The 27,565-nt window shown below is 40.1% G+C and overlaps 1 protein-coding gene across 1 annotated transcript in view; it reads left to right on the forward strand.

Moving 5' to 3' along the window:
* The first annotated feature begins 1,450 nt into the window (after positions 1–1,450).
* The window catches only part of CNX5 (co-factor for nitrate, reductase and xanthine dehydrogenase 5), a 286,044-nt gene continuing 259,929 nt past the window's right edge, over positions 1,451–27,565 (forward strand). Inside the window, exon 1 of the mRNA XM_089395837.1 lies at positions 1,451–1,934. Coding sequence (XP_089251963.1) covers positions 1,619–1,934 — 316 coding nt within the window. The 5' untranslated portion in view covers positions 1,451–1,618. The remainder of the gene's footprint in view (positions 1,935–27,565) is intronic.

Below are 27,565 nucleotides of genomic sequence, written 5' to 3' on the forward strand. Positions count from 1 at the left end.
AATGTGCCTAGCTAGGTCCTAGCTGGATGATGTCTCTTAATGATTGGAGAGGAGTTGCAGGAATCTTGATGATTACATAGGAGTTGCAAAAGGTTGCACAGGGTCTGGAACAGTTGCAAGAGGGTGGACAAGGTTTGTAGATGCTTGAAAGTGAAGAAAACAAAGGTAACATGGGTGACTTATTGAGGAAGGTTTATTGAAGTGTACATAGGTTGCTGAGGTTTCACAAAGACTTGTCAAGGCTTGAATAGGTCCTACAGGTGTTGAAGAAGACATTTTAGAAGTTGGAAGCATCTTGACTGAGGTTTGACTGGGTTTTGAGCTAGAAAATAGGGTAACGTAGGTCTCCTAAGCACAAGGAGTGTTATAACATAGGTCTCTAGTGCAAGAGGTACATTATAACACACTTCTCGAAAGTTTAAGGCATGATACTGCCTGTAAGTGTATAAAAACAAGAAACCTTGGGGCAAAACCATGGAATTGCACAATGTATTCTTGTGCATAAGGTCGATTAATGTCTATTTGATCCCGTTAAAGATTAGCATCAACAAATCCCATTGATTTGCCTGTGGTATTGACAATACAAATTGGCTATAAAAGGGAAACAAATTTGATTAGCCCAAGGCATGCATTCGATCAATCTTAAGTGATCTAATGGTATGATTTTGGCAAGCTTGTCATATGTCTTGATAGATCTGAACTCTACTAATGCCCACCAAAAATCAAAGATGGTAATATGCTTCTATAGTTTGAAGATTAAGTTAGTTTACATTGAATCAATTTTCCTGGTACATTTGATGCTCAATAGTTGATCAACTCCTTAAGTCAATTCCTATTTGTCTACTGGCTTGGATTGGGATTTATTGAAGAGATCAGTCTATTATTTGTCAAAGATTTTGCTTTTCGGAAATTGATTTGTAGAGATTAAGGATTTGGACAATGATGTTGTTTTGGTTTGATTGTAATCATTGCACAAGTTTTTGATAAAGGATCCTTGTAGAAAGAGGTACAAAGATTGGATCTACACACAAGTGAGCATACCGAGTTATCCATGAGTAGATTAGCAAGATTAGTTTGGTTTTGTAGAGGCAGAGAGACTTTTAGATATTCTCATTTGTTAATTAATTAATGATTTGCCCTTGCATTCTTGGTGATATTATATGCTTGTTTACAGTTACAAAGGTTTGTCTTTTAAAGTTATGAGGCACTCTCCAACTCAAGATGATAGAGATGTTGTAACGTAATGTCCCATGATATTTGTATGGAATATAGGCAATTTAAACGAAAAAATTAAACTAACCTAGATCCATCTTAACTCTTAATATACTGAAAGCCAAAAAAAATCAATAAACCTTTAATTTTTTTCCAAAATTACTTTAATAAACTTAACCCAGAAAACTAATTAATTTATTAATATTATGACCCCTATTCATCTTTCTGCATCCCTATTCCTCATTTTCTCCATGGATTTACACCACGCACCCACGAGCGAAGGCCAATTTCATTTAATCTATCTCTTCATACAAACTGGCGTGAATATAACGGTACTTTGAGAATTCTCTGAACTCCAAGCAAGAAAGGGAGAGCACACACTGGGACTTGAGTAGTGAGCCGAGCCATGGCTGCTCAACAACCAGAACCAACAGAAGCGAGGATTGCTGTTACGAAGGAGATTGAAGAGCTTAAAGAGCTCAAACGAGGCATCGAACACCGAATCAATCTCTTAGAGAACTTGCTGAATGAAGCTCAGCCATCATCCAAGAATGTAGAAAACTTCGAAGGAAAAGAGGAGATTACGGTTCCTCTCGAGGAAGCCATTCAAGCGAAAAGCAAGCCGGTTTGCAGTTGGAAAGCCGGTAGCGACCATAGCTTGAGTGCGGGGATGATTCACAGATACAGTCGTCATTTACTGCTGCCATCCTTTGGAGTTAAAGGTCGGTTCATATCTAAATCTTATTTTTCGTTCAGGCTAAGGTCTTAGTTATACACCCAGTTAACAATAATTCATAGCGGAGACCTAATACTCTGTTTCTTCGTTACAGTTAAATTTCAAAGTATCTCTGATTAAGTTTGGAAAGCTGTTTTCCTGTAAAGTAAGTTTTTAGTGCTGATTCCAGGGTTTTTGGGTGAATCAAGACACATTATGTGGTTAGTTTATAGGTTCGTATTAACTGTGTGAAAAGATATAGTGCCAATTTAGGAAGAAATTACATAACCAAGGTGCGTGGGTGCGTGTGGCAGTTTTGAAATTGGGGCGCAGGAGGTGTGTGCCAGGAGGGGAGGGTGTGTAGGCATACATAAATATAAATGAGTTAATTATGTTAAAATGGAAAATGATAAAATCAACTCTGAACATATAAATTTTTAAATTATAATTAAAATGTAAACAATGTTAACGATGATAAAATGACAATGTCACAATCATAATTCCAGTTAGATATTCATTGTTGAATTTTCTAAAATTTTAGATCCAATGATTGATTCAATTATCAATATTTTTTTAACAGTAATAGAGTAGATTATATTAGCAAAAAAAGTGCCAAAGCACAGAAGAGATACATCCGTAGTTTTCTTAGACTGAATATTGCAGAAGCTTTTAAAACTATACTAGTTCAGCCAGACTTATTACACCCTGGTCCTACTACTAGACTACAAAAGAAACCATAAAGCTACAGTCTAATGGAAAATGCCCAAAATACAACATTTGGCTGCGTCAAATTAAACTAGAAATAACTCCTAAACATCTAAATGATCAAATTTCCAGCAGATGCTACCCAGTCGAGGTCAAGCAGTCCAACTGGAGCAGATTGGGCCAAATTTGCTGAGAATATCTTGGGTATCTCCCTGCTGTAATGCCTGTAGCTGCTGCACTTGAGACTGGAGGCACTGCATGTCTATGTTCAAATTCTGTATTTGCTTGCGTTGTGAAGAGAGGATATTGGTTAGTGTTTCCACCTGGATTGAGAGGCGATCCATTTTTTGGCCCATCACCGCTATTTCCATCCTAATATCATAATCAACATCCTTCTCATCTCTGTCTGCTCGTTGCCTTTTGCCCCAGAGTTTGATTACGGTTGACCGGATAGTAGAACACTCTATTCTTCCTGCCGTTGCCAATTACCCAGATGTCCATGTCTGTTGGCAAATTCGTCCAGGAGCCACTCACAGTGAAGATGCATAAATTCCCTGCACCTGTTTCCCTTCTGCGTACTTCAAATTGCTGGCTATTGGTTCTGCTAGAGCATCACATGAATGTCAAGCTCCATGTTTGACTAATCGCACGAAGGGGCTACCTTGAAGAGCACTCCATTCTGGGATGCCACCCTCTGTTCGCAAGGGAGAAATCTAGTGAAAAGCCATGCCTTTCCTTCAAATGATTGTATAGTACCCTCCTTTGATCTCCATGACGCAGATGTGATTACGATAGTACCCCCGGTTTAACTTTGGCGACTTGCCTTAACTACTCACGTGTCCCTTGCAACATTTGGATGCCATGTTCTTGACATGCATGATGCCTTTTGATAAGGTTATGCATTGAAATATTCATCACCAATGTTCTATGTTATTGTTGCTTCTTACGAGGTTCCATTGACACTCAGGGTTCCAGGTGGTAGTGTTAGAGCTTGATTAGGCAACCTCTCTGCTGCCCTGTTCAGGTCTTTTAAGACCTGTTTAGCTTGAATATGAGGAATTGAGGTAAGTGATTTCATGATTCTTAAATATAGATGACAGAGAGGGTAGTCCAAAGGGGAGGTTCCCGAAGCAAGATGACGGATGATGTTGTTGGAGTCACCTATTAATATTAGAGATTTGATGGGTAAGGATTGTGCCAAAGTAATGCTTCGAGGGAGAGCATACATTTGAGCCTGATTATTAGAGGCTGTGCTTAGGTTCCAAGAGTATTCTATTTCAATTTTTCATTTGGGGTCAATTTTTCCTGACAACTCGCATTGCCCTTGGGAATTTGCTTTGGCAAATCACACTAGTAAACTGGCAAACTCGAACTAGCAAATTCAGCCTCCTCTTGCAGAAATAATTCTCTCTCCTTTTGATACTCAAAAACTGGAAATCTATGTGAAGAATAAACTCCGGAAATTTCTTCCAAATCACTGCTGCTAAAACCCTCTTTATGTAAAACACCCACTCAATATTCTGTGTGTCTCCAATCATCAATGCTGCCCATCAATTCCCTTTATAATCTCTCATTCAGAAATGAATGGCCACGATTAGATGTTTCACTTGATCCAATTGATGGCTAAGATCAACTTAGAAACTTTTTTGAAGCTTCTAGAGGTAAATCGGTCTTATCCCAACTAATGTCAATTAATTATCCACTTTCCCTAAGTTTAATTTAGGAAATAATTAAAAAATCACTAATTAACATAATTAAGTAATTTCCCTTAGGAAAAATTACATGGGCTGGGAGAATTAATTCCTTCATGTTCTTAGCTTTTACGACACCTCTCAAGGCTAGAACACTTGTTTGAGCTACAAAATCTAACACTCCCTCTTAGCTAGGAAGGTGTTTTCCACAATACCCAACTTATCCCCGAAGAAAACAAACTTTCTTTTATCCGGGGTGTAATATTCCTAAGAGGAATTAACAGTAAATAACAAAACAATGAATTAGGAATAGCAAGATAAATTTAAACCATGCGCACAAATCAGAACACCAAGGAAATATAACATAACAACTGAGCCATTTTATTAATGATGAAAATCTAGGTACATAAATGAGTAAGAATGATAGAACCTGGGCTTGTTATGCAAGCTATGCAAAACCCAGGTGATAAGTCTGGGACCTAGATGTGGAAATGGCCTAGCCTAGGAAATGCGCACTGCCCAGAAAATCTGCTACTGGCTGTCAACTAGAACTCGAGGTTCTGCCCTGAATACTCTGCTCAAAATGCTTTGAAACTTCAGCTCCAAACTCCTCTCCCAAAACTCACAAAAACCCGGAAATGGTTTGGGTTGATTCTGGGTGATGAGAAAGCCCTCCAAGTGGTGTGAGTGGCTCTCTAGCTAGCTGTGCGCACTGCTGGGAAATGCTACTTTTGAAATGCCCCAAATCCTCCACTGAAGAGAACCCCAATACTGCATTGACGACCACCTTCGGAAATTCAAGTCCCTTCATTCCTTAGCTCTCCAAAACTGCTCTTGTCCTACCCTTGCACAGATTCTGCCCAGAAACCCCCACGCACTGCTAGGAAAGGATAAGTTTGGCCTACAAGAATGGCCCAACTCCAGCCCTGCAAAATGTCACTAAAGCTCTGACACGAAAATAGAAAATTCTCCTACAATTGCCTGGCTCTTCCAACCGCTATAGTTGGCCCAAATTATGCCACACAAATTGCCTTTACACCCAGGAAGTGCGCACAACTGGAAATCTGTTAAATTTGGCAACTAGGGCCAAAATCCACCTTGGACAACTCATATGATGGAGATGATATTTTTATTGGATTCCTCTTTCAGAGAGGTGTAGGATTGATCTAAAGATCATTTCATTTTGACATGTATAAATGGAATTATGAATTTTTTCTTCTATGGACAAATTGTCAAGGTCGGGGCCAGAAGTCTAATGTAGGCTCATGAAGCCCAACAGGCATGTCTCTTCACCCTCAACGTTGCATACATATAGAGGAGTCATTTTCCTCATTTGGACACACAACACTCACACGTATTTCTCTCTCATCATCTGATTGGGTTGTACAAGTTACAGGGCAGCCTATTCTCCTCCACACGTGTGAAGGTTTGACTGGGATTTCTGTTCTCTGTGTTTACCAAGTTGCAACCAGCTTTGACCAGCGTTGACTGGGAAGAGTTTGACTTTGTTTGACTGCATTTTTTATGGGAATATCTCTGTTTGGGCAGGCCGCATATTTTGGCACAGAAACCGAGATTTTCTGGGCTGTTTGACCAGTGTTGACTGCAACAAGTTTGACCACAGAGTTGACTATGCGTTGACCAAGTTTGACAAAAAATTTCAGGACTGTTTTGGGCTGATTTGGATTGTTTTTGGAGGCCGAGTTGATTGGGTTTGATTGAGTTGAAGTGAAGGAGTATTTCCGCTGGTTTGACCAATGTTGACTTTCTAGTTAGGGCATCCTATTCACTGCAGTTTGACTGGACTGTTTTGACAGTGTTTGGGAAAGTATATTTTGTATGATGTGCTCTCTTTCTCTGCTGAACTTTTGAAGAATAATAAGAAGATTTGATCAAAGGGTTTTCCCCACATTGGGGTTTTCCCCTGGCATCCGCCAAATATTGTGTCCTCTTGTCTTGGCTTGTCTTCTGGTTATTGTTTATGTTTTGTCTGCATTTACTATCATGTTAATGTGATTGCTAATCTGGAAATTGATATTGGGCTAATAAGACAAATTGAAGTAAATTGCTCCCATTGTTAACTAAAATTAACATGGTTTCAGAGTTGAGGTGAAGACAAAGCCCAAGCAAGAGTGAGAAGAGCAATCACTGAGATTTGTTGATCAAGGACAAGATTCAATGGCCTCCTCATCTTACTTCAAACCTGATGACAAGCTCCATGATAAGTCTGATTATCATGCATGGAAGATGTCTCTTGATTTGACTTTGGAAGAGCATGATGTTATGGACTATGTGCAGGGAAAGATTACTGAACCTCCTTCAAATGCACCGGCTGCCGCTAAGACAAAGTACAAGAAAGGTGAAGTCAAAGCCAAGAAGATCATCAAGGATTCTATTCATAAGCATTTAGTTGCTTACATCTCCGATTTGAACACATCTAAGGAGATATATGACAAGTTGGTTGGCATGTTCAAAGCTAGCAATGCAAACCAAGTCCTCTTTCTCAAGAACAAGTTGAAGGACATAAAGAAGGGAAGAGGAGAAGATATCCAATCCTACTTCATGAGGATTACCGAAATAAAAAATGATCTTCTATCAATTGGAGAAGTTATTGCTGACAGGGAGCTCACTCTTATTGCCCTTGGAGGTCTCCCTCGTGAATGGCATGTGTTCAACACTACTATCCTCAACAATGACCGGATTCCAAGTTTTGATGAATTGTTGACTAGATGTATTCAAGAAGAAACAAGGATGATAGAGAGAGACATGCCTTCAAATAGGAATGATCCTACTGCATTCTCCGCTCATGCTAAAAGGAAGAAAAATGCAGGTTCAAAGAAGTAATGTCAAGGAAGACTGGGATTCAAAGATGGAAGAAAGGGTAGATGCTTCAATTGTAACATGTTTGGCCACTATGCTAGGGAGTGTCCTAATAGAAGGGATACACCTCGGGATGATGACAACAACTACCGCAACAATTTCAGAGGCAACAAAAATCAAAGGAATGGCAGGTTCAACAACAAAGGAAAAAGGAATGCTCCCGCTACTCAACATGGAAATGGTCGACCTCCCAAAAGATCAAGAAACTCCAAGTATGATGAATCTAATGTTGTAGATAACAAGCAAAAATAATTTTATCTTATATTTGCCCTCTATACTGCCTCTCCTCCGGATACATTGGGAAATTGGTTGATTGATAGTGGTGCCTCAAGGCACTTCACTGGGTATAAGGAAGCTCTTTCAAATCTGATAGAAAAGGATACAAATTTGGAAATCATTCTTGGAGACAATGCCACCTATCCCGTAAAAGGTGTTGGGAATGTTACTCTTCAATTAAATCAAGGTAACACCATTCATCTGCAAGAAGTACTATATGTACCTGATCTAAAGAAGAAATTGGTATCTATCTTGGCGATGGAGGATAAAGGATTCAAGGTAGCATTCATTGATGGAAAGGTAATGTGTTTGGAAAAGAAATTTCAAAGAAGCATTTACTCTTGGATTCAGGGTTGATAGCCTATATCAAGTTGGAGGAAGTCCATTGGGAGCTATGTCTTGCAACACATCTCTTCAATCTGAATTATGGCACCGAAGGTTTGCTCATCTTCATTATAAGGCTTTACCCAATGCAAGTAAGATGGTGATAGGTATGTCCGAATTTAAAATAGAACATGAAGGTGTTTGTTAGGGATGTGCTGAAGGAAAACATACAAGGGGACCATTCCTCTCAAGTAATACTAAGACTATTGACATTTTGCCATTGGTTCATTCTGACCTATCTGGTATGTTGCCCATGAAATCTTTGGGAGGATATTTATATTATGCTATCTTTGTGGATGACTTCTCTTGCAAAACTTAGATTTATTTCTTGAAGAAGAAGGGCGAAGTGTTCTCATGGTTCAGCTCTTTCAAAGCCTTGGTTGAAAATCAAACAGGGAAGAAGATCAAAATATTGAGAACCAATAATGGAACCGAATATGAATCAAATGAGTTCAATGACTATTGTAGAGAAGCTGGCATTAAGAGGGAGACTGCTACCACATATACTCCTGAGCAAAATGGTGTTGCTGAAAGGAAGAATCATTCTTTTATAGAAGCCATCGTGCCATGCTTCATGATCAAGGCCTTCTGAAGTTCTTATGGGCGGAAGCTACCAACACTACCGTGTATGTTCAAAATAGATGCGCTCATCAAGCATTGGACTCCAAAACTCCCGAAGAAGTTTTCACCGGTAAGAAACTTGATGTTTCTCATTATAGAATTTTTGGTAGCCCTGTATATTTTCATGTGCCGAAGGAAAGGAGAAGCAAATTGGATGCATCTGGGAAGAAAGGAACATTTGTGGGCTACAGTGAAAATTCAAAGGCATATAGAATCTATGTCCCTGGTCAAAGAGAAGTGGAGATAAGTCATGATGTCATCTTTGATGAAGACGCTGCCCTTAGGAAGATTAGGAACCTTCCTATTCCAAGGAAGGACAAAGAAGCAGATACAGGAAAACAGGGAGAACCGTAGGATGAGCCGATGCCCGATGCTAAAGGACCAATGGATCCCATTGATCCACCTCCTCATGAGCCCTCCTCCTCAAAAAGGAGACCCTCATGGCTCAGGGACACTCTTGAAGATGCTGAGAGACATATTGCACCAAGGGGGACATTTTGTGAAAGCAAGAAGCCGAATAGGTACCGAGGGTACTTAGCTGCCATGAGCACCATTGTTCAAACTGAGCCTTGCACATTTGAAGAAGCTGTGAAGCACCAAGTGTGGAAGGATGCTATGAACGAAGAGTATGAGTCGATTATAAAGAATGATGTCTGGGATGTGGTCCTTAGATCCAAGGACAAATCTGTTGTCACCTCGAAATAGCTCTACAAGATTAAGCATGGAGCTGATGGAAGTGCTCAAGGCTTCTCTCAAAAGAAAGGTGTGGACTATGATGAGATATTTGCACCAGTTGCTTGATATACCACCATCCGTTCAATCATTTCCCTTGCTGCCTCTCAAGGATGGAATTTACATCAAATGGATGTCAAGACTGCCTTCTTGCATGGTTCACTTAAGGAGGAAGTCTATGTAGAACAACCCAAGGGGTTCGAAGTTCAAGATCGGAAGACACATGTATGTAGGTTGAAGAAAGTCCTCTATGGGTTGAAGCAAGCTCCCCGGGCTTGGTATGAGAGGATCGACAACTATGATGAAGCTGATCCGAACCTTTACTTCAAGGTTGAAAATGATAGACCTCTCATCTTGGTACTTTATGTGGAAGATCTCTTTCTGATAGGTGCAAACCCTTTTATTTATCAATGTAAGAGGGAGTTGGCTTCCGAATTTGAGATGAAGGACCTAGGATTGATGCACTACTTCCTAGGCTTGGAGGTCTGGCAAAAGCCAGGTGAGATTTTCCTTTCCCAAGGAAAATATATTGTGAAGCTACCTGAAAGATTTGGGATGGTGGATTGCAAGTCTGTGACTACTCCGATGGAACTTCAAGAAGTTATGCGGAAGTGCTGTTGGGCCCGATTTGGGAAATCCTTCTGAGTATTGTCAACTCGTGGGGGCCCTGATGTTCTTGGTGAACATATGCTTTGCAGTGAATATATTGAATCAATTTATGGTCGAGCCTCATCACATACATTGGATTGCTGCCAAGAATCTCTTGAGATATCTCCGAGGCACAATAACATATGGACTGAGATACACTGTTGGGGACTTGAAGCTCCATGGTTATTTTGATGCTGACTGGGCTGGCAGTGTGGTGCAGTGTTTTAAAAATCGACCGATCTGAACCATTAACTAGTCAAACTGGCTGGTTAGCTAGCCCACCGGGTCAAACCGACAGAAAAACCCAGTTTGACCTTCCATTTCACCAAAAAAATGACCAAACCGGTTCTAACTGGTCAGTTTGTGGTCAAACCGGCCGGTTAGCTGCCACAGCCGCGGAGGACCCACACAACACTGTTTTCCAAGTGTTTAGGGTGTTTTGGAGGGAAAGTAAGGGTTCTTTCCCTCCAAAAACACCCTCTCCAAGCCTTCAAAAGGCCCTTCTCCCTCTCATGTGTCTCACACATCTCATTTGGAGTATTTGTGAGTTTGATTGGGGGCTTGGGGGGTGTTAAATTTTTGCTGGAGTAGTGGAACAGCGGAGAGTTGAAGCTATAAGTAGTAGTCATCATGCCTCCAAAAGACAAGGATACTGCATGGGCTCATTGTGATATGATTGATGGCAAAATGATCTGCAAATATTGCCAAAAATCTATTGGAGGGGGTATTAATAGGTTCAAGCAACACTTGGCTGGGATGGGAGGCCATGTAAAGCCATGTGAAGCACCAAATGACTCAATAAGGCATATTAGGGTAGAATACCTTCAGAAGTTTGAGATTCAAGTCACTGAACCAATAGAGAAGTTTGTGACTCAAGCAATTGCAAAGTTTGGGAGTCTAGACTCAACCAACTGAGTTTGATCATGATGACTCATGAGAAGTTTCAAGTGATAATGTTGATCACTATTATCATATATGTAGACTTGTAGTAGGCCACTGGCCATAGTTTGTAGGCTTTGTTTTTGCACTCTAGAGGCCATTTAGAGCCTCATTGCTTATGTATTTTGTCGATGATATGTATTGCACTCGGTGCCATTTTGATATATTCACCTTTACATGGTATTTAAATGAGTAATCTTTGCATATTTTGTCTCTATTGGCTTCGATTCATGGTTTTAAATCTTAAAAATAGTTTTTTTCATTAAAAATTAATTATTTAATGTATTTTTTTAAAACCGGTTCGTTTAGACCTGACCAGTCCCGGTTTGAAACCCGGTTCATTAGGTGGACTGGTTCGGTCACCGGTTCCAATTTTTAAAACATTGGTGTGGTGGATCGTAAGAATACATCGGGATGTTGTTTCTCTCTAGGTTTTACTTCGATATCCTGGATGAGCAGGAAGCAGAAATTAGTTGCTTTGAGCACCACTGAGGCCGAATTATATTGCTGCTAATATGGCCTCCTGTGAAGCTGTTTGGTTGAGGAAGCTCTTTAATGAGTTGTTTGGGTATGCGCTGGATGCCACTGTGATCTATTGTGATAACCAAAGTGGGATTCATCTTTCTGAGAATCCCGTGTTTCATGACCGCTCCAAGCATATTGATATCATGTACCATTTTATCCAAGATATGGGACAACGGGGAGCAATAAGGCTCCATCACATTAGGACCGATGATCAAGTCGCAAATATTCTTACAAAGCCCCTAGGGAAGGTCAAATTCTTAACCTTTTGTGAATGACTTGGAGTCGTGGAAATACCCTCTTATGAGGGTTCCGTTTGAGTTGGATATTGAGCTCTAGGAGCTCTGGGGGGCTTGGGGTACTTCTTGGAGCTATGAGCGACCATAAGGTCAGTGGTTTACCTTCACCTAGTGGTGTGCTGTGTACAAGGTGAGTGGTTCACCTTCCCCTGTGATACCCCATTATGGTTGACATGTGTGTAGGGTGAGTGGTTCACCTTCCCCTACCCGGACACATGTATATAGGGTGAATGGGTTCACCTTTGCCTACGATTGATATATGCATAGCCGAGTGGTTCACCTTCTCCTATGGCATATGAGCAGGATGAGTGGTTCACCTTCTCCTGCGATACATCCTACCCATGCCGTCCAAGACTCATGGGAAGTACCTCTCATTTGGCCAATGAGTAGGGAAATGAGGATATGGACCATAGTACTACCGATGGATGCATTGTGTACTACCGTACTCCCTATGTTAGGATGTTTGATATTGATCTGGGATCAATGGAGATTGACTTCGGGTCAGTGGAGAGTGGTATGATACACTCTCGATCATTTCTTCTTCATTATTTCTTCATGGTTCAACAGAGCAGAGCAGGGATGACAAGGATGGTACAGATTGACAGATGGTTTGGCAGGTGGAGTTCTCCCTAGTTGAGAGGGAGTGTTAAATTTGGCAACTAGGGCCAAACTCCACCTTGGACAACTCATATGATGGAGATGATATTTTTATTGGATTCCTCTTTCCGAGAGGTGTAGGATTGATCTAAAGATCATCTCATTTTGACAAGTATAAATGGAATTATGAATTTATTTCTTCTATGGACAAATTGTCAAGGTCGGCCAGAAGTCTAATGTAGGCTCATGAAGCCCAACAGACATGTCTCTTCACCCTCAACGTTGCATATATAGAGGAGTCATTTTCCTCATTTGGACACACAACACTCACACATCTTTCTCTCTCATCATCTGATTGGGTCGTACAAATTATGGGGTAGCCTATTCTCCTCCACACGTGCGAAGGTTTGACTGGGATTTCTGTTCTCTGTGTTGATCGAGTTGCAGCCAACTTTGACCGCGCAGTGTTTAACTGCGTTTTCTGTGGGAATGTCTCTATTTGGGCAGGCCGCATATTTTGGCACAGAAGCCGATATTTTTTGGGCTGTTTGACCAGCGTTGACTGCAATAAGTTTGATTGCAGAGTTGACTGTGTGTTGATCAGGTTTGAACAAGAATTTTAGGACTGTTTTGGGCTGATTTGGACTATTTTTGGAGGCCGAGTTGATTGGGTTTGACCGAGCTGAATTGAAGGAGTATTTCTGCTAGTTTGACCAATGTTGACTTTCTGGTTAGGGCATCCCGTTGACTGCAGTTTGACTGCACTGTTTTGACAGTGTTTGGGCAAGTAAATTTTGTATGATGTACTCTCTCTTTGTTGAAATTTTGAAGAATAATAAGAAGATTTGATCAAAGGGTTTCCCCACATTGGGGTTTTTCTTGGCATCCGCCAAATATTGTGTCCTCTTGTCTTGGCTTGTCTTCTGGTTTTTGTTTATGTTCTATCTGCATTTCTTATCATGTTAATGTGATTGCCAATTTGGAAATTGATATTGGGCTAATAAGACAAATTGAAGTAAATTGCTCTCAAACATAGAACATACCATTGTTAACTAAACTTAACAAAATCCTATTGCCAATGTAGCTCTGTAGAAGCCCGCAAGTGGACTTCTCGAATTCCCACTAGGGAGACACTCAAAGATCTCCAAAGATGGGGTGGAATTTCGCCTGAAATCCTTGTGCTCAACATTACTCCAACTCCTGCGCTAAACAACTCCAAGAGAGGTTGAATTTTTGTATTATTAGAGGCCAAATATGAAGTGGTATTTCCCCCATTTTACCTTTTATAATTATGCCCATACATACTCTTTTGGTGGCCCCCACTTTCCACTAATTCTTTCTCCTTCCCTCAAGGGGTGCATATTTCCTCTCGCTCTCTCTCTCTCTCTTGGGCGTGGGACCCATTCTCTAATCTCCCAAGTCAAAAACACCAAAATTTGCTTCTAATCGTCAAAATTGCAAAATGGGTTGTACTTAGCAAAATTTTAAGGAATTGGGGATATCACACAAGGCCTTTGTCAGAATGTCTACAATCTGCTGATCTGCGGGAACATATTGTAGTTGAACTAATCCACGATGTACATAGTCCCTGATGAAATGATTTGATGTTGATGTGATTCGACCTATCATGAAACACTGATTCTCACTTGACACATCTCTGATTATCACAATAAATATTGGTTGATTCCATCCTTTGACCAAATAGTGCTCCTAGTAGCTTTTGAAGCCATATGGCTTCACATGTAGCCATGCTTGTTGCCGTGTACTCCGCTTCTATAGAGCAGCGAGCTTAATGCAATTAACTTCTGCTTCATGTTGTACTAAGAGACTACCCTTGATCCCTTGCTGAAGCAACACCCTGAAGTGCTTTTCCTATCTACTGCATTACTTGCCCAATCCGCATCAGTGTATCCCATCAACCTGACACTATCTCCTTGAGTATACCTCAACCCATACTCAACTGTACCTTGTAGATATTGCAACACATTCTTCACTGTTGTCCAATGCAGCCTCTTTCGTTCCACCATGAACTAAGTGTGCTGATCACAAAGCAAATGTCACCCTTGTGTTGGCTAGATACATGAGAGAGCCAATAAGCTGTCTATACAAGGTGGGGTCTGCTGCCTCCTACTTAGACACATCAATCTTCTTTTAGTTGGTTATCATAGGTGTAGACATGGGTCTACAATCCAACATCCTGAATTTCTTCAATATCTCCATAGCATATCTCCCTTGACCAAGGAAGATCTCATTTGTTTGCCACACCTCAAGTCGTAGAAAATAATGCATCAACCCCATATCCTTCATCTTGAACTTTGCTGCTAAGTCCCTCTTGCAGTCCTCTATGAGCCCTGGTAACCTAGTCAAAAAATAGATCATCCACATATAACACGAGAATGAGAGGCTCACCTCCAACCATAAGATAGTAGAGGTTCGAATCTACCTCACTCTTCACAAAGTCCATTTCCTGCAAGTAGCTGTCAATCTGACCATACCATGCCTTGGGAGCGTACTTGACTCTGTATAGCGCTATCTTCAACCTGCACCATGCCTTGGGAGCTTAGTTGACTCTGTATATCGCTATCTTCAACCTCCATACATGGGTCTCCCTCCCATATGTCTCAAAACCCTTTGGCTGTTCGATAAACCTCCTCTATAATTCTGTTTAGGAACGTTGTCTTGACATCCATCTGTGCTACAAGTGAGATCACAATCCGAATGGAAGTATACCTGGCCACTGGAGAAAATGTCTTCTCATAATCTATTCCCTCTTTCTGAGAGAACCCCTTGGCCACGAACATTGCCTTGGACTTTTCTACACTGCCATTTGTAGCGTGCTTGATCTTGTAGATTCAATGGGAACCAACCACTGCCTTGTCCAATGGTCTAGGCACCACCTCCCAAACATAGTTCTTCATGATGCAGTTGTACTCCACCATTACACCCTACCACACATGGTGCTGTGTAGCCTCATGATAGTTGGAAGGCTCACTGTCAATGAGCTCACTCATCAACGCCTTGTACCCTGAATATCTCTTTGGTGGTCTCTTGTCCTTGGTGCTTGATCTAGGAGCTCCCACAAACTCCTACACATCTCTCAACATCTAAAGCACCTCATGATTCCTTCTCCCACTAGTGGTGGGTGGAGCTTCAAGCTCCTCATCCTGCTGTTGCTGCACATGTTGCGAACTCTCCTCTGCACCTGCACTTGTGCCCATACTAGTCACTATACTCGTACTAGTGCCCTGAGCCCAAGATTCTTGTTCAACACTTTGAGCTTCTGCTTGTTGACTCTAATCAACTGTTGGCAACTCGCGAGATCTCCTGAAGGCTTTCTCCTCTTGGAACTTAACATCTTGTCTCACGATGATCTTCCTGCTACTTGGAATGTAGATCCTGTATGCCTTGGAAGTTTCGTTATAACCAACGAAATATCCCTTCTTTGTAGTTGAATCTAGCTTGGTGCGCTTCTCATTTGGAATGTGAAAATAAGCAATACTGCCAAAATTTTTCAAATGACCCACTTTTGGGTTCTTTCTTGTAAATGCCTTAGGGTATCAACTTTCCCGACACCTTGTGCGGGACGCTATTCTGAATGTACACTGTTGTGCTACATGCATCTGCCCATAGATATCTAGGCATGTCCTGATCATATAACATCGCCCTCGCTGCTCCAACTATCATCGTGCTCTTTCTTTCTGCAACCCCATTTTGTTGCGGGTTATATGGAGCCGTCCACTCTCTCTTGATCCCCTCCTTTGCATAGAAATCCTTAAAGCCTTTCTCGATGTACTCGCCTCCATTATCTATCCGAAGAACCTTTATCTTCCTGCCTGTCGAGTTCTCCACAAGAGCCTTAAATTCTTGGAAGTGACTGAAGACTTCATATTGTGTCTTTAAGAAGTAAATCCAGGTCTTCCTGGAGAAGTCATCAATGAAGGTCACAAAATACTCATAACCCTTGAGAAACTTAGTGGAAAATGGACCACAAATATTAGAATGTATCAGATCTAGCACACCCTTGGCTCTACTGTCACTCCTTGGAAATGCTGCCTTTGCAAACTTCCCAAGTATGCACCCTCTGCACACGTCATCATGTTCTGTGCTTACTTCTAGAACACCTGTCATGGTCTCTTTGAGCAACTTAAGTGCTCCATGATGGATATGACCCATTCTTCTATGCAACATGCCATAACTATCCCATATCTCTGTTACTGCTGCTACTCACTAGTGTCTTCAGAGCATCTAACTACAACTTGTACAACTTGTTGCTTCTCACCCCAATCTCCTTCACTGACTTCCAATCCTGGTGTTTTATGTACACCTTTTGTCCTCGAAAGTACACGTCATACCCCTTATCCTGAAGAGAAGAAACTGAAATCAGGTTCATTCCTAAACCTAGCACATGCAACACATCTGTAACATAAGTACTCTTGCCTGACTCCTCTAAAATTTAACTGCCCCTTTACCAACTGGAGTACACTTGGACTTATTTCCCATTTGAATCTAGAATCCTATCTCCTTTGCTTTGTAGCTAGAGAAATATTCTCTAACCCTTGTCATATGACATGATGCCCCACTGTCAATATACTAGACTCCTGTGGTGGTTGAGCTAGATAAACAAGCTATAAGAGTGAACTCATTTTCTAGTCTTGAAGATAACTCATCAATATCCGCTGAAGCTGCTGTCTGTTGCTTCTTCTTCTTGTCACCCTTCTTCCTGTTCGGACATTGAATGACATAATGTCCATGCTGACCACATCCAAAACACTTGATTTTACTCAAGTTCTTTTTCTCTCTCCCTTGGAGTTAGGCCCTTTGCTTGAGCCCTTCTTGGCTTTTCCCTTTCCCACAAGAGAAACATTCTTATCATCCTCACGCTTCTGGCTTTTACTACTGTTGCCATTGACAAGGCTCAACCTAAGCTCTTCCTGAGTGAACCGCTTCGCAAATTATCCCAGTCAGGTAGGTCTTGTTGCCCATTGATCACTTGGACAAACACGTCCAATTGCTTTGTGAACCCATTTAGAGCAACTCTCATGAGCTCATCATCATCTATATTCTCTCCGACAACTGCTAACTTGTCCTTGACAAGTCTGATCTTGGTGAGGTAATTGAGTATGCCTTCTCCCTTGTTCTGTTTGGTGTTTCTTAGCTTCTCTTTGAGGATCAACTTCCTATTTACAGTAGCATTCTGGAACAACTTTAGGATGGTATCCCACATCTTTTTGGCTGTATCCATTTGTGCAATATGGGGAACGATGTGAACTTTGACGCTATCTTGGATAATATGCCTAGTCTTGGAATCCTCCTTGTGGTAGGTCACTAACTGCGTCGGATCTCTCGGTACGGTAACGACTGCCATAACATACTCCTTCAGTTCATCTTCCTTCAACAAGAATAAAATTCTGGATTTCTAGATACCAAAGTTTGATGCACCATCAAGTCTGTCCTGATCCCTCAATCCAATTGAAACCATTATTGAAACCCTCGAACAATAAACTCTAATAAATCTGAAGATATCTTTCTGTATGAAAATCCACTGTTGTGCTCAGATCACCGATAACCTCAACGCTTCACTGCTCTGATACCATGTGAAATTTCTGGCTACCTAGAAGGTGCTATTAACCCAGTTAATTATTTCTTGTTACTTATTCACTACAAATTAATTCTTTTGCGGGAAGTAACGAATAATAACATGAACAACACCAATCACAAAAATAAAATTACAGGAAATATATGAGAAACCAATCACACAATTTACACCAGTATTTTTGGACAAAAACGTTCCTAAAAAAACCCCAATGTGGGGAAAACAAATTTTTAGATATGAGGGTTTTATTTAATATCTTCGGCAACACTGCTTATTGAGAAATTACAATTGCTTGCCTGACACTGGCAAAGCTTTGACAATATTTTTTTCTCCACCTTTGAACAAATCGATCTGGGACTTCACTATCTCCCTTTGCAAATTAACTTGGCCCTTTCCTGCAATTCACACCTCCTTTGGAACTTGCACTGGAAACCTCCAGTGATTCGCGTTGGCAATCTGGCAGCCTCTAGAATTTCGATATGCATTTCCTACAATTCACACTACCCTTTCTTGCAATCACATTGCCACTGGAAATCTTGATCTAGCTTTCCCAGTAACTTGCACTGCCTTTGGGAATTCACTTTGGCAAATCACATTGGTAAACTAGCAAACTCGAACTAGCAAACTCGACCTCCTCCTGCAGAAATAATTCGCTGTCCTTTTGATACTCAAAAACTGGAAATCTCTATGAAGAATAAATTCTGACAATTTCTTCCCAATCACTGCTGTTGAAACCCTTGTGGTGTCTTTGAAAATCACCCACTCGATATTCTATGTGTCTCTAATGCTGCCCATCAGTTCCCTTTATAATCTCATTCAGAAATGAATGGTCACGATTAGAAGTTCACTTGATTCAAGCGATGGCTAAGATCAACTTAGAAACTTTCTTGAAGCTTCCAGAGGTAAATCAATCTTATCCTAACTAATGTAAATTAATTATCCACTTTCCCTAATTTTAACTTAGGAAATAATTAAAAAATCACTAATTGACATAATTAAGATATTTCCCTTAGGAAAAATTACATGGGCTTGGAGATAATTAATTCCTCATGTTCTTAGCCTTAATGACACCTCTCAAGGCTAGAACACTTGTTTGAGCTACAAAATCTAACACAGTAAGCCAGGGAAGAGACATTTTGGGTAGCATGTAGTTCGAGAGATCACTCCGTAAACTTTTGTACATTTGTATGGACAAGTTTGTAGGCCATACAGGTTGTCTCAAAGGTCGTGCAACAATTTTCCACTATTTTCAATTTTTTTAGTAGGCTTTACAAGCTTAGTTCAGGGTGTCTTTGGTCTTCATGTAGTGCTGTTTTTTGAATAGCTTGTGGAGGTTTCCGTGTAACTTCTTTTTGAAGAAATGAAAAGCTCATTTGGAGGAGTAATTACCTATTTGTGCGAAATTATTTTTTTATGCTTTTGTTGTAGCTATTATGTAATTGCTGCTATAATTAGAAATCTAATTTCAACATTAATTAAATGCAACAATTTACTTGTTTGATTGATATGTGAGGACATTAATCACCTAGGGCTTGAAATTCTAACAACATGATTCTTCAAGGGCTCAATGCCCTTCCTCCATGATGGTGTGCTCTCCAACACTCTATTAGTCCAATGCTCCCTCTTCCATGGTGGTATGCTATCCAAGTTCCTTCTTTCAAGGCGCTTCTTTAATTGTGTACCACATATCCTCTCATGTATGCCATTGTGGTTAATAAGCTTTAATGCTCCTCCTCATCATACGTGTCTAGGTCCATCACCAACCTCCATAAAGTATGTATTACATGGTCCTCAGCTCGAAGGGTTGAGTGCCCTACACCAAGTGCCCAACACTCCTATTTGGTAGGTACCACCGCTAATTGAGTAACTTGACTCCCCCCTTGTGTGTGCCTAATTGTTTAGTCAACATCATGATTAGTGTAACAACTCCTAGGTAAGGGTTCCATGTTAGTACTCTAACAAAGGCCAAGTATCCACCCAAACTAAGCCATTTGTATGTTCATGAAGCATTGCCAAAGCGCTTGGAGACAACACCTTCCTAACAAGGTCAAAACACTTTTGGAGTAACTTTGGCGCCTCACAAAATTGAAAGAATACTTCTCCATCAAGATAGAACATCATACCTAGCTTGTAAGAGTCAAACCCACAAGCACAAGTCCACATACCGCAACTTCCAAGCAATCATTGTTCACAAAGGTGTGTTTGTCTCCAAGCAATCAAGCAAGCAATTCACAACTTGGCCTTTGGATGTTGAAAATGCAAGGAGAGTAAAAGAAGGCAGCTTAGTTTACACAACCAAACCTAGCCACTACCCCATCCCCTCTACTAGGGGTTCCAAAATAATAATGAATATTTGGGAAACTAAAGTAACATACCCGTGGACCACTACTTCTCTTTGAACTCCGAAATCGCTCTAGAACAAGGAAGATGCCAACAATAAGCTGCCAGAACTCCAAGATTCCTAAAGTCATCATCATGGGTCAACATCTTTGGACAACACATGAAGAGCTGTTTAGGACATCTTAAAAATATAATCATATCTCAAACAATACTAGGACAAGTGGATTAGAGACTCATTGATCTTGAAATATCTTGCTTGTTTTAATTGGAACAACAACCCATAAAGTATAATCATCAACCTTTGAGTATGAGAATCCCTCTCATGCACCTCAAAACCCCCAACAATTCAAGCAACAACCTTAACAAGGTCACCTTCCTCTTATAGCGAGAATCTTGATGCGAAAGTATCATTGTGGCTTGGAATCACTATTCCCATCAACTGCAAGCTTGGAATCAACCATTGTTTCCACTAGCATATGTACAAATGCACAAGATCACCAGTAGCTTAACATCACAGTAGCTATCATATTCATGATCAATCTCTCCGCAAATGTACACAATGCACACTATATTATCCCCATGGTATAATGCCAAAAGCTCCCTCCATCTATAACAATCACTGAAACTAAGCAAGGTAGCAATTCTTGCAAACTTGTGAGTCACAATTCAAGCAAAACAAATAAGCCATAATCATCAATCCATCACATAATGAATCAACCCCTCTCGCGCTTTGAAAAATCAACAAATAATGAAATGATCAAGCATTCCTATTGTTAAAATCTGAAAGTTCTATGTAGAAATTTAAAAATTCACTGTAGAAACTTGAAAGTTCTATGCAAAAAACTCAATCTATTTTGCAGAAATTAATTGTACTTTGCAGAACATTGAATGAAACTAAATGTACTTTGCAAAAAATTGAATGTACTTCGCAAAAAACTAAATGTACTTTGCAGAAAACTGAATGTTCTATGTTGTTATAATTACTTAGAATGCAGATTTCTTCTTCAAAACTTTTTAGATCAATAATTGTAGATAGAGCATAAACTTAAGGATCATATGAAGACAACCAAACACAAATATGAGACACTGAGATTTTGGTCCAATGACTAGGGAAAAACCCCTCAAGGGGGAAAACTCAAATGATTCTTCTTTTATTAGATTTCTTCAATTGTTCAACAGAGAGAGAGAGAGAGAGAGAGAGATGAATAAAGTCACCAATGTTTGATCAACTTGTAGCTAAAGTGCACTTTCTCTTTGCTTGAAGATCTCCTCCTTCTCTTGATCAGATCATGTCCTTCACACTTGTTCTAGCTCTTCCCTTGCTCTTGCTCTTCACTAGCTCTCACACTTCTCTTACACACTCAACACTCGCTCTCCTTCTTCACAATGAACATGCTACTCCCAACTCTCACTTGCTCTTGCTTAATTAAATGAGAAAGGAGAGGAGTTACAAAATGAATTCATGCCTTGAGCCAACAATAAGATAATCAAATTCCACGAGGGAGGAGTTTCTTGAGCAGAAATGTAACTCATCTCAATAATAGAGAGAGAAACACATTTGTCTTGAGGAGTTACAATTTGAATTAGGGAGAGAGATACACTTAGACATGAGAGAATATTTGGTGAGAGTTACAAATCGAATTGAATGAGGGAGTTACAAGTGCATTTAATGAGGAGGAGTTACACTTTTGCTATACATTGAATTAGTGAGGGAGAGATTCATTCTCTTAAGTGTGGAGTTACTATTTTATTCCAAGAGAGAGGTTTGAGTTGCCAAGTAAGAGATTCTCAATTTAATTTACTTATTCCATGAGATAATTCGTTTTTATTAATCCATTAAAGATGAATGACTTTAGACTATTTTATAAATAATCATAATAATAAAATAATAAGGATAAAAATATTAATTCTTGACTTATATAATCATGATTGATTTGATTTTAAAGTGGATTCCATATGACAAGATCGTCCTTAATCATTCATACATGACTTTCTATTTTTGGAAAGTCATTTCCAAATTGAGATGTGACTTAGTCACTTCCAAATTGAGATGTGACTTACTATTTTTTGAAAAGTTATATTAGAAATGTCAAGAATGAAATTTTATTATAAGTGGTTCAAACAAAACTGAAAGATATGATTTCTTCTAGGAGAAATTCCTCATTGAGCTGCCAAATTTTAACTCTCCCTCTCAGCTAGGGAGGAATTTCTTTCCGCATCAAAGATCTCTACGTCCTCTGATCTCTTTCAATCATCTTAGTTCAACTTTGCCCTTTAACATCTGTAACAATGAAGTCATAATCTAAAGAAGAATCATCCACTTGACACAAATTGGGAAATGAAAGGATTATCACATGGACAAGACTCAAGTCACACATACAAGAATCAAACACAACCAAGTTTCATTAAACGTCAAGTGGTGGAACACCTACATCCTAGACAAGTCACACAAACAAGTCTCACTACACCTATTGGCCACATAGGTGGCTCTTCCCACGTCCTATCCTGTGGGTTGGATGCATACTGAGGCCTACTCTTGTGGCACACACTACACAAGAGGTCCCTCATCTTCAGGAGCTTTTTGGCATCATTCCCTAATCACGTGAGTTCTGATAGGGGGGAAAGTCAGCTCAGTGTTCTCGATCAGATGTGACCGCTTCTTGGAAGGGTCATGTCCATAAGTCCAAGTTGCTCTCTAAAAATGAAGAACTTTCTTTTCGGTAAAGACTTGGTAAGAATATCAGCTATCTAATCATCAATGGAGATGTGATAGAGCCTCATTGCTCCTCTTTGCACCATATCTCGGATATAGTGATACTTGATTTCAATATGCTTGGACTTATCATGAAACACAAGATTTTCTGCTAGACGAATCCCACTCTTATTGTCACAATATATGACTGTTGTGTTTGGAACTTGCTCAAATAGTTCCCCAAAAAGCTTCCTCAGCGGAATTGCCTCACAACTAGCCATGCTAGCAACAATGTACTCAACTTCAGTTGTACTCAGTGCAATAGATTTCTGCTCTCTGCTCATCCAAGAGATCATGGCAGATCCTAAGCTAAAGCAACACCCAGAAGTGCTCTTTAGAGGATTTAGAGCATCCATGGAACCCATTGAATTATCATCAAGCTCATTCTCAAGTTCTGGTTCAGACTCAGATGCAGACTCTTTTTCATTAACAACTTGTCTTTCAACAATTGCAGGAAGAGGAGAGTCTCTTGCTTTTCTAAGAGCTGGATCTTCATCAAATGTTACGTCTTTGTGAAACTCTATAGTTCTTTGACCATGTACATAAATTCTAGAAGCTTTTGAACTATCACAATAACCAACAAACGTACTTTTTTTACCTGAAGCTTCCAGTTTGTTCCTTTTCTCTTTTGGCACATGGAAGTACACATGACAACCAAAGATTCTCAAATGACTCACTTCAGGCCTTTTACCAGTGAAGACTTCTTCAGGAGTCTTATTGTCTAAGGCTCGATGAGGAGTTCTGTTTTGCACATAAACAATAGTATTTGCAGCTTCTCCCCATAGAAACTTTGGTAGCTTTTGATCATGCAGCATGGCTTTGACTGCTTCCATAATGGTTCTATTCTTCCTCTCAGCCACACCATTTTGTTGTGGATTGTACGACACAGTGGTTTCTTTATTTATTCCAGCATCTTTGCAAAGATCATTAAAATCATTAGAGGTGAACTCTCCCCCATTATCAAATCTGAAAGCTTTGATCAACTTTCCAGTTTGATTTTCAATCAGAGCCTTGAAATCTCTGAACATGTCAAATGCTTCCTCTTTCTTTTTTAAAAAGAATATCCATGTCTTGTGAGAAAAATCATCAACAAAAATTATGAAATACAAGTAGCCACTAAGAGAAGTAACAGGCATAGGTTCACATAAATCAGAATGTATGAGCTGAAGTATCTGACTAGTTTTTCTTTTGCTTGAAGAGAATGGTCCCTTTGTATTCCTTGTGTCGCCCATTGCATTGATTTGATGCTAGAGGACATGGGAAAAATTCCTTGGATCAAGGAAATTGTTGAGTCAACTAGGAGTGTTACAAAATATATTTACAATCATACATTTGTTCTAACACTCATGAGACAGTTCACAGGGGGAAAGGAGTTGGTCCGTCTTGCTATCACACGTTTTGCAACTAGCTTCATTTCTCTTCAATCTCTCCGCAATTCAATGTTGGAGTTGCAGAGGATGTTTCTCTCAGATGAGTGGAATGCTTGTGTTTATAGCACTAAAGTGGATGGGAAAGCCATAGCCCAACTTGTGAGACAACTTGAGTTTTTGGATGGGAGTGGAGTTGTGTGCTATCAGTGAACCTTTAGTAAAGGTTCTTCACTTGGTTGATGGTGAGAAGCTTGCAATGGAATACTTGTATGAGGCAATGGATAGGGCCAAGGAAGCTTCCATCGATATTATGAGGACAAGGGGGAAGAGGGCTTCACTAGACGAGATGAGGTATGGGGTGTGATTGATGAGCAATGGAACACCACTCTCCATCGTTCGATTCATGTAGCAAGACTCTACCTCAACCCTGCATTCTCTTATGCATGTGGATTTCGGTTTTGATGCGGAGGTTATGGATGGATTTTACCAATGTATTCAGAGGATGGTGTTGACTTCCGTTGAAAGCAATGAGATTTGCAAACAACTTGAGGTATATAAGTTGAGTTTTGGGACATTTGGGTATGATATGGCTATTTAAGATAAGATCGCTAGGATGCTAGGTAAGCTACAAGAAAAATTTGTTTCAATTTTCACTTTCAAATTTCAATGTGTTTCCTTTCTATGACTATTTATGATTTTATCTGAAATTTTAACATTTGTTACTTAATGGAAAATCGGAATATAAGTCATTACCTTTCCTTGGAAATTTGAATCCTTTCCGTTTATTTGTTGTAGATATTTGGTGGGAAAACTATGGTAGAAGAGTCCCATAGTTGCAAAAACTTGCCAACTTTGAGCTCTACTATGTCAACTTGCAGCTCTTCACTATGTGAGCGCAATTGGAGTGTCTTTGAAAAGATACACTCCAAGAAGCGCAACAGGTTAGAAACTTAGAAATTTTCAATTTTTATTTATTTATTTATAAGTTCATTAATTTAATTTATGGCATATGTGGGACATCATCCTGAATCCTGATGCGTCTAATGATTAATCACAAAATGCTCCTCATGCAGGTTAGATGTCCACCGCCTCAATGACATGGTATATGTCTACTACAATCTCAGGTTATGGGTTAGGCAGATAAACAAAGTACGTGATACAAATGCCAGTTCGTTGGAGGCACTTGACACCACGAGTTCGTGAAGGGTGGAGACCGAGAAGCCTATCATGGACAAGGCACTTGAGTGGTTGGAGCAAAAGGATGAGGAGGAGGAGGATTCTACGCTTGTAGGAGAGAGATTTAGAGCAAGGGGAGGATATTGATTTTGAGAGTGTGCCAGAGGAATAGCCACTGCTACCACGATCACCTCCACAAGGACTGCCAACTATGGGAAGAGGTGGAAGACATCCCACTTCATCTTCCACATTTTGCCCAAGAGTTTCACCTTCCACTTCAGGCTTAGGCTCAACATGTCCACCTACTACTTCTAGAGGAAGAATGACACTGATGACCTTTGCCTTAAAAAGGGGTAGAGGGAATCGTTGAAACTTGATATTTTAGTGCATCATGATTAGCCTTGTAGTATCTAGGTGCCTTATGATGATCATCTCATGAGATACACCTTTTTGTTTTGATGCAATTTTCTTTGATTTTATTAAGACTTGTGACTCAGGAGAGTTAGGATATTTCACTATCGATATTTGATGTACCACTTAACATCTTATACATTTTATATAGTAGTTTTATCTTCATATGTATGTGACAATGTGTTTGTTTGATGTTAATGTTGCTTTAGGAGTTTAAAAAATTGAAAAGAAAAGTGAGTATTTTATTTTTTATATTTTATTTCTTTAAGTTTCCCGATAATTTCCTCGAGATTGTTGTTTATTAAAAGTTTGGACCCCCCGACGATAAATTGTTGATAAAGATAAATGTAACATTGTTTACAAATGGATGCCCTAGGCATGCCCCCTTACTCCATCAATATCCTTCCCTTGAATTTTAGCCCTAAAGACGCCATTATACCCTAGTAGGATAATAAATTTATCTAGAGTGTGTTGATCACCATAAAAATAACCTGAAATCATCTTCTTTTTCTCTCTCCTAGACGGCTAGGGTAACTGCTAGGGTTTCTAGGGCAAACATGCATAAAAGTGATTTGAATTCATTTTGGTGGTTCATAATTTAGGGATTGCATCTATAAATTGTCTACAAGCAAAATCTAGCATAGAGCATGATCTAAATCCCTTAAGTAGCGCTGACATCACCCTCTTTATTGCTGTTTATGCATACCTAACGACCATAGAATATTTCCCCTAGCTTAAACCTAGCCTCTATTAGAAGGTCTTGCTCCTTTATTATTATTTTTTTTAACCAGAAAGAGTAGTGGATATATATTAATCCGCACCCTACGCGGCCAAAAACGGGAAAATTACATCAAAGTGCTGAGCCTGCTAAGGGCTTCTGTAATTACATGCTTTTCATCCCTTCCCAGAGTATCTTTTCCCAAAAAACCAAAACATTTTCCCCTTGCTATTAGCCTATGGCTATACATTTTGCAGTACTGGTTTAGTAAATATTTACAGGTAAAGTTAGCCATAAAAAGCAAGCATAAAACAGGGAAAAATGACTTTATACTCTTCGATTGGAGCTGGGCTGTTCAGATCAATTCCAGTGTCCTCTTCGACAACCCTCAGACTTTTCTCGACCATGTTGAGCTTCAGTTGCTCAATTTGTTGTCTCAGAGCATCCACTTCATCCTCCAATTGCCGGATGCACTCATTCTTTTCGATCTGATGCTCCTGCATTTTCTGTGCCTCCTGCTGTTGCTGGTGGATGCATCTTTGCACAATTGCCAGCCCCTCCTTTATTTCCAAAAGCTCCCTCTTGCAACTTTCGCAAGTATGCTCAAGTCTGCCACCCTCTCGTGTCCAACGCCCCTGTGACCCACCCGACCGAGGTCAGCGGCGTCCCCAAGACCCGAACATCGACCGTTCTTCTACCAAATTGCTCATCCTAATCATATTGACTACAGGGGAACCCCTAGAGATATTGCGACAACCCATAGAGATGTTGCATGACCCACAAAGCTGCTACTAACCCCAGACCCAAGTATACTCCAATTATGCTTCTTACAAACAAGAAAAATTGACGCCGAGTTGCTATCGATCTTAACTACTGTATTGCCACTCTTCTTGACGCCCAACACCTTCCCCCAATTGCCCTCAATACAATTCACCTCCACCGTGCCGAAAACTCTGGCATTGGCACTACTCAGGCTGCCTAGGC

Source organism: Pinus tabuliformis, chromosome 1_2 (genome assembly GCF_031772625.1).
Source record: "Pinus tabuliformis cultivar Carrire ecotype Pingquan chromosome 1_2, CPIR1, whole genome shotgun sequence".
In the NCBI taxonomy this organism is placed as follows: Eukaryota; Viridiplantae; Streptophyta; class Pinopsida; order Pinales; family Pinaceae; genus Pinus; species Pinus tabuliformis.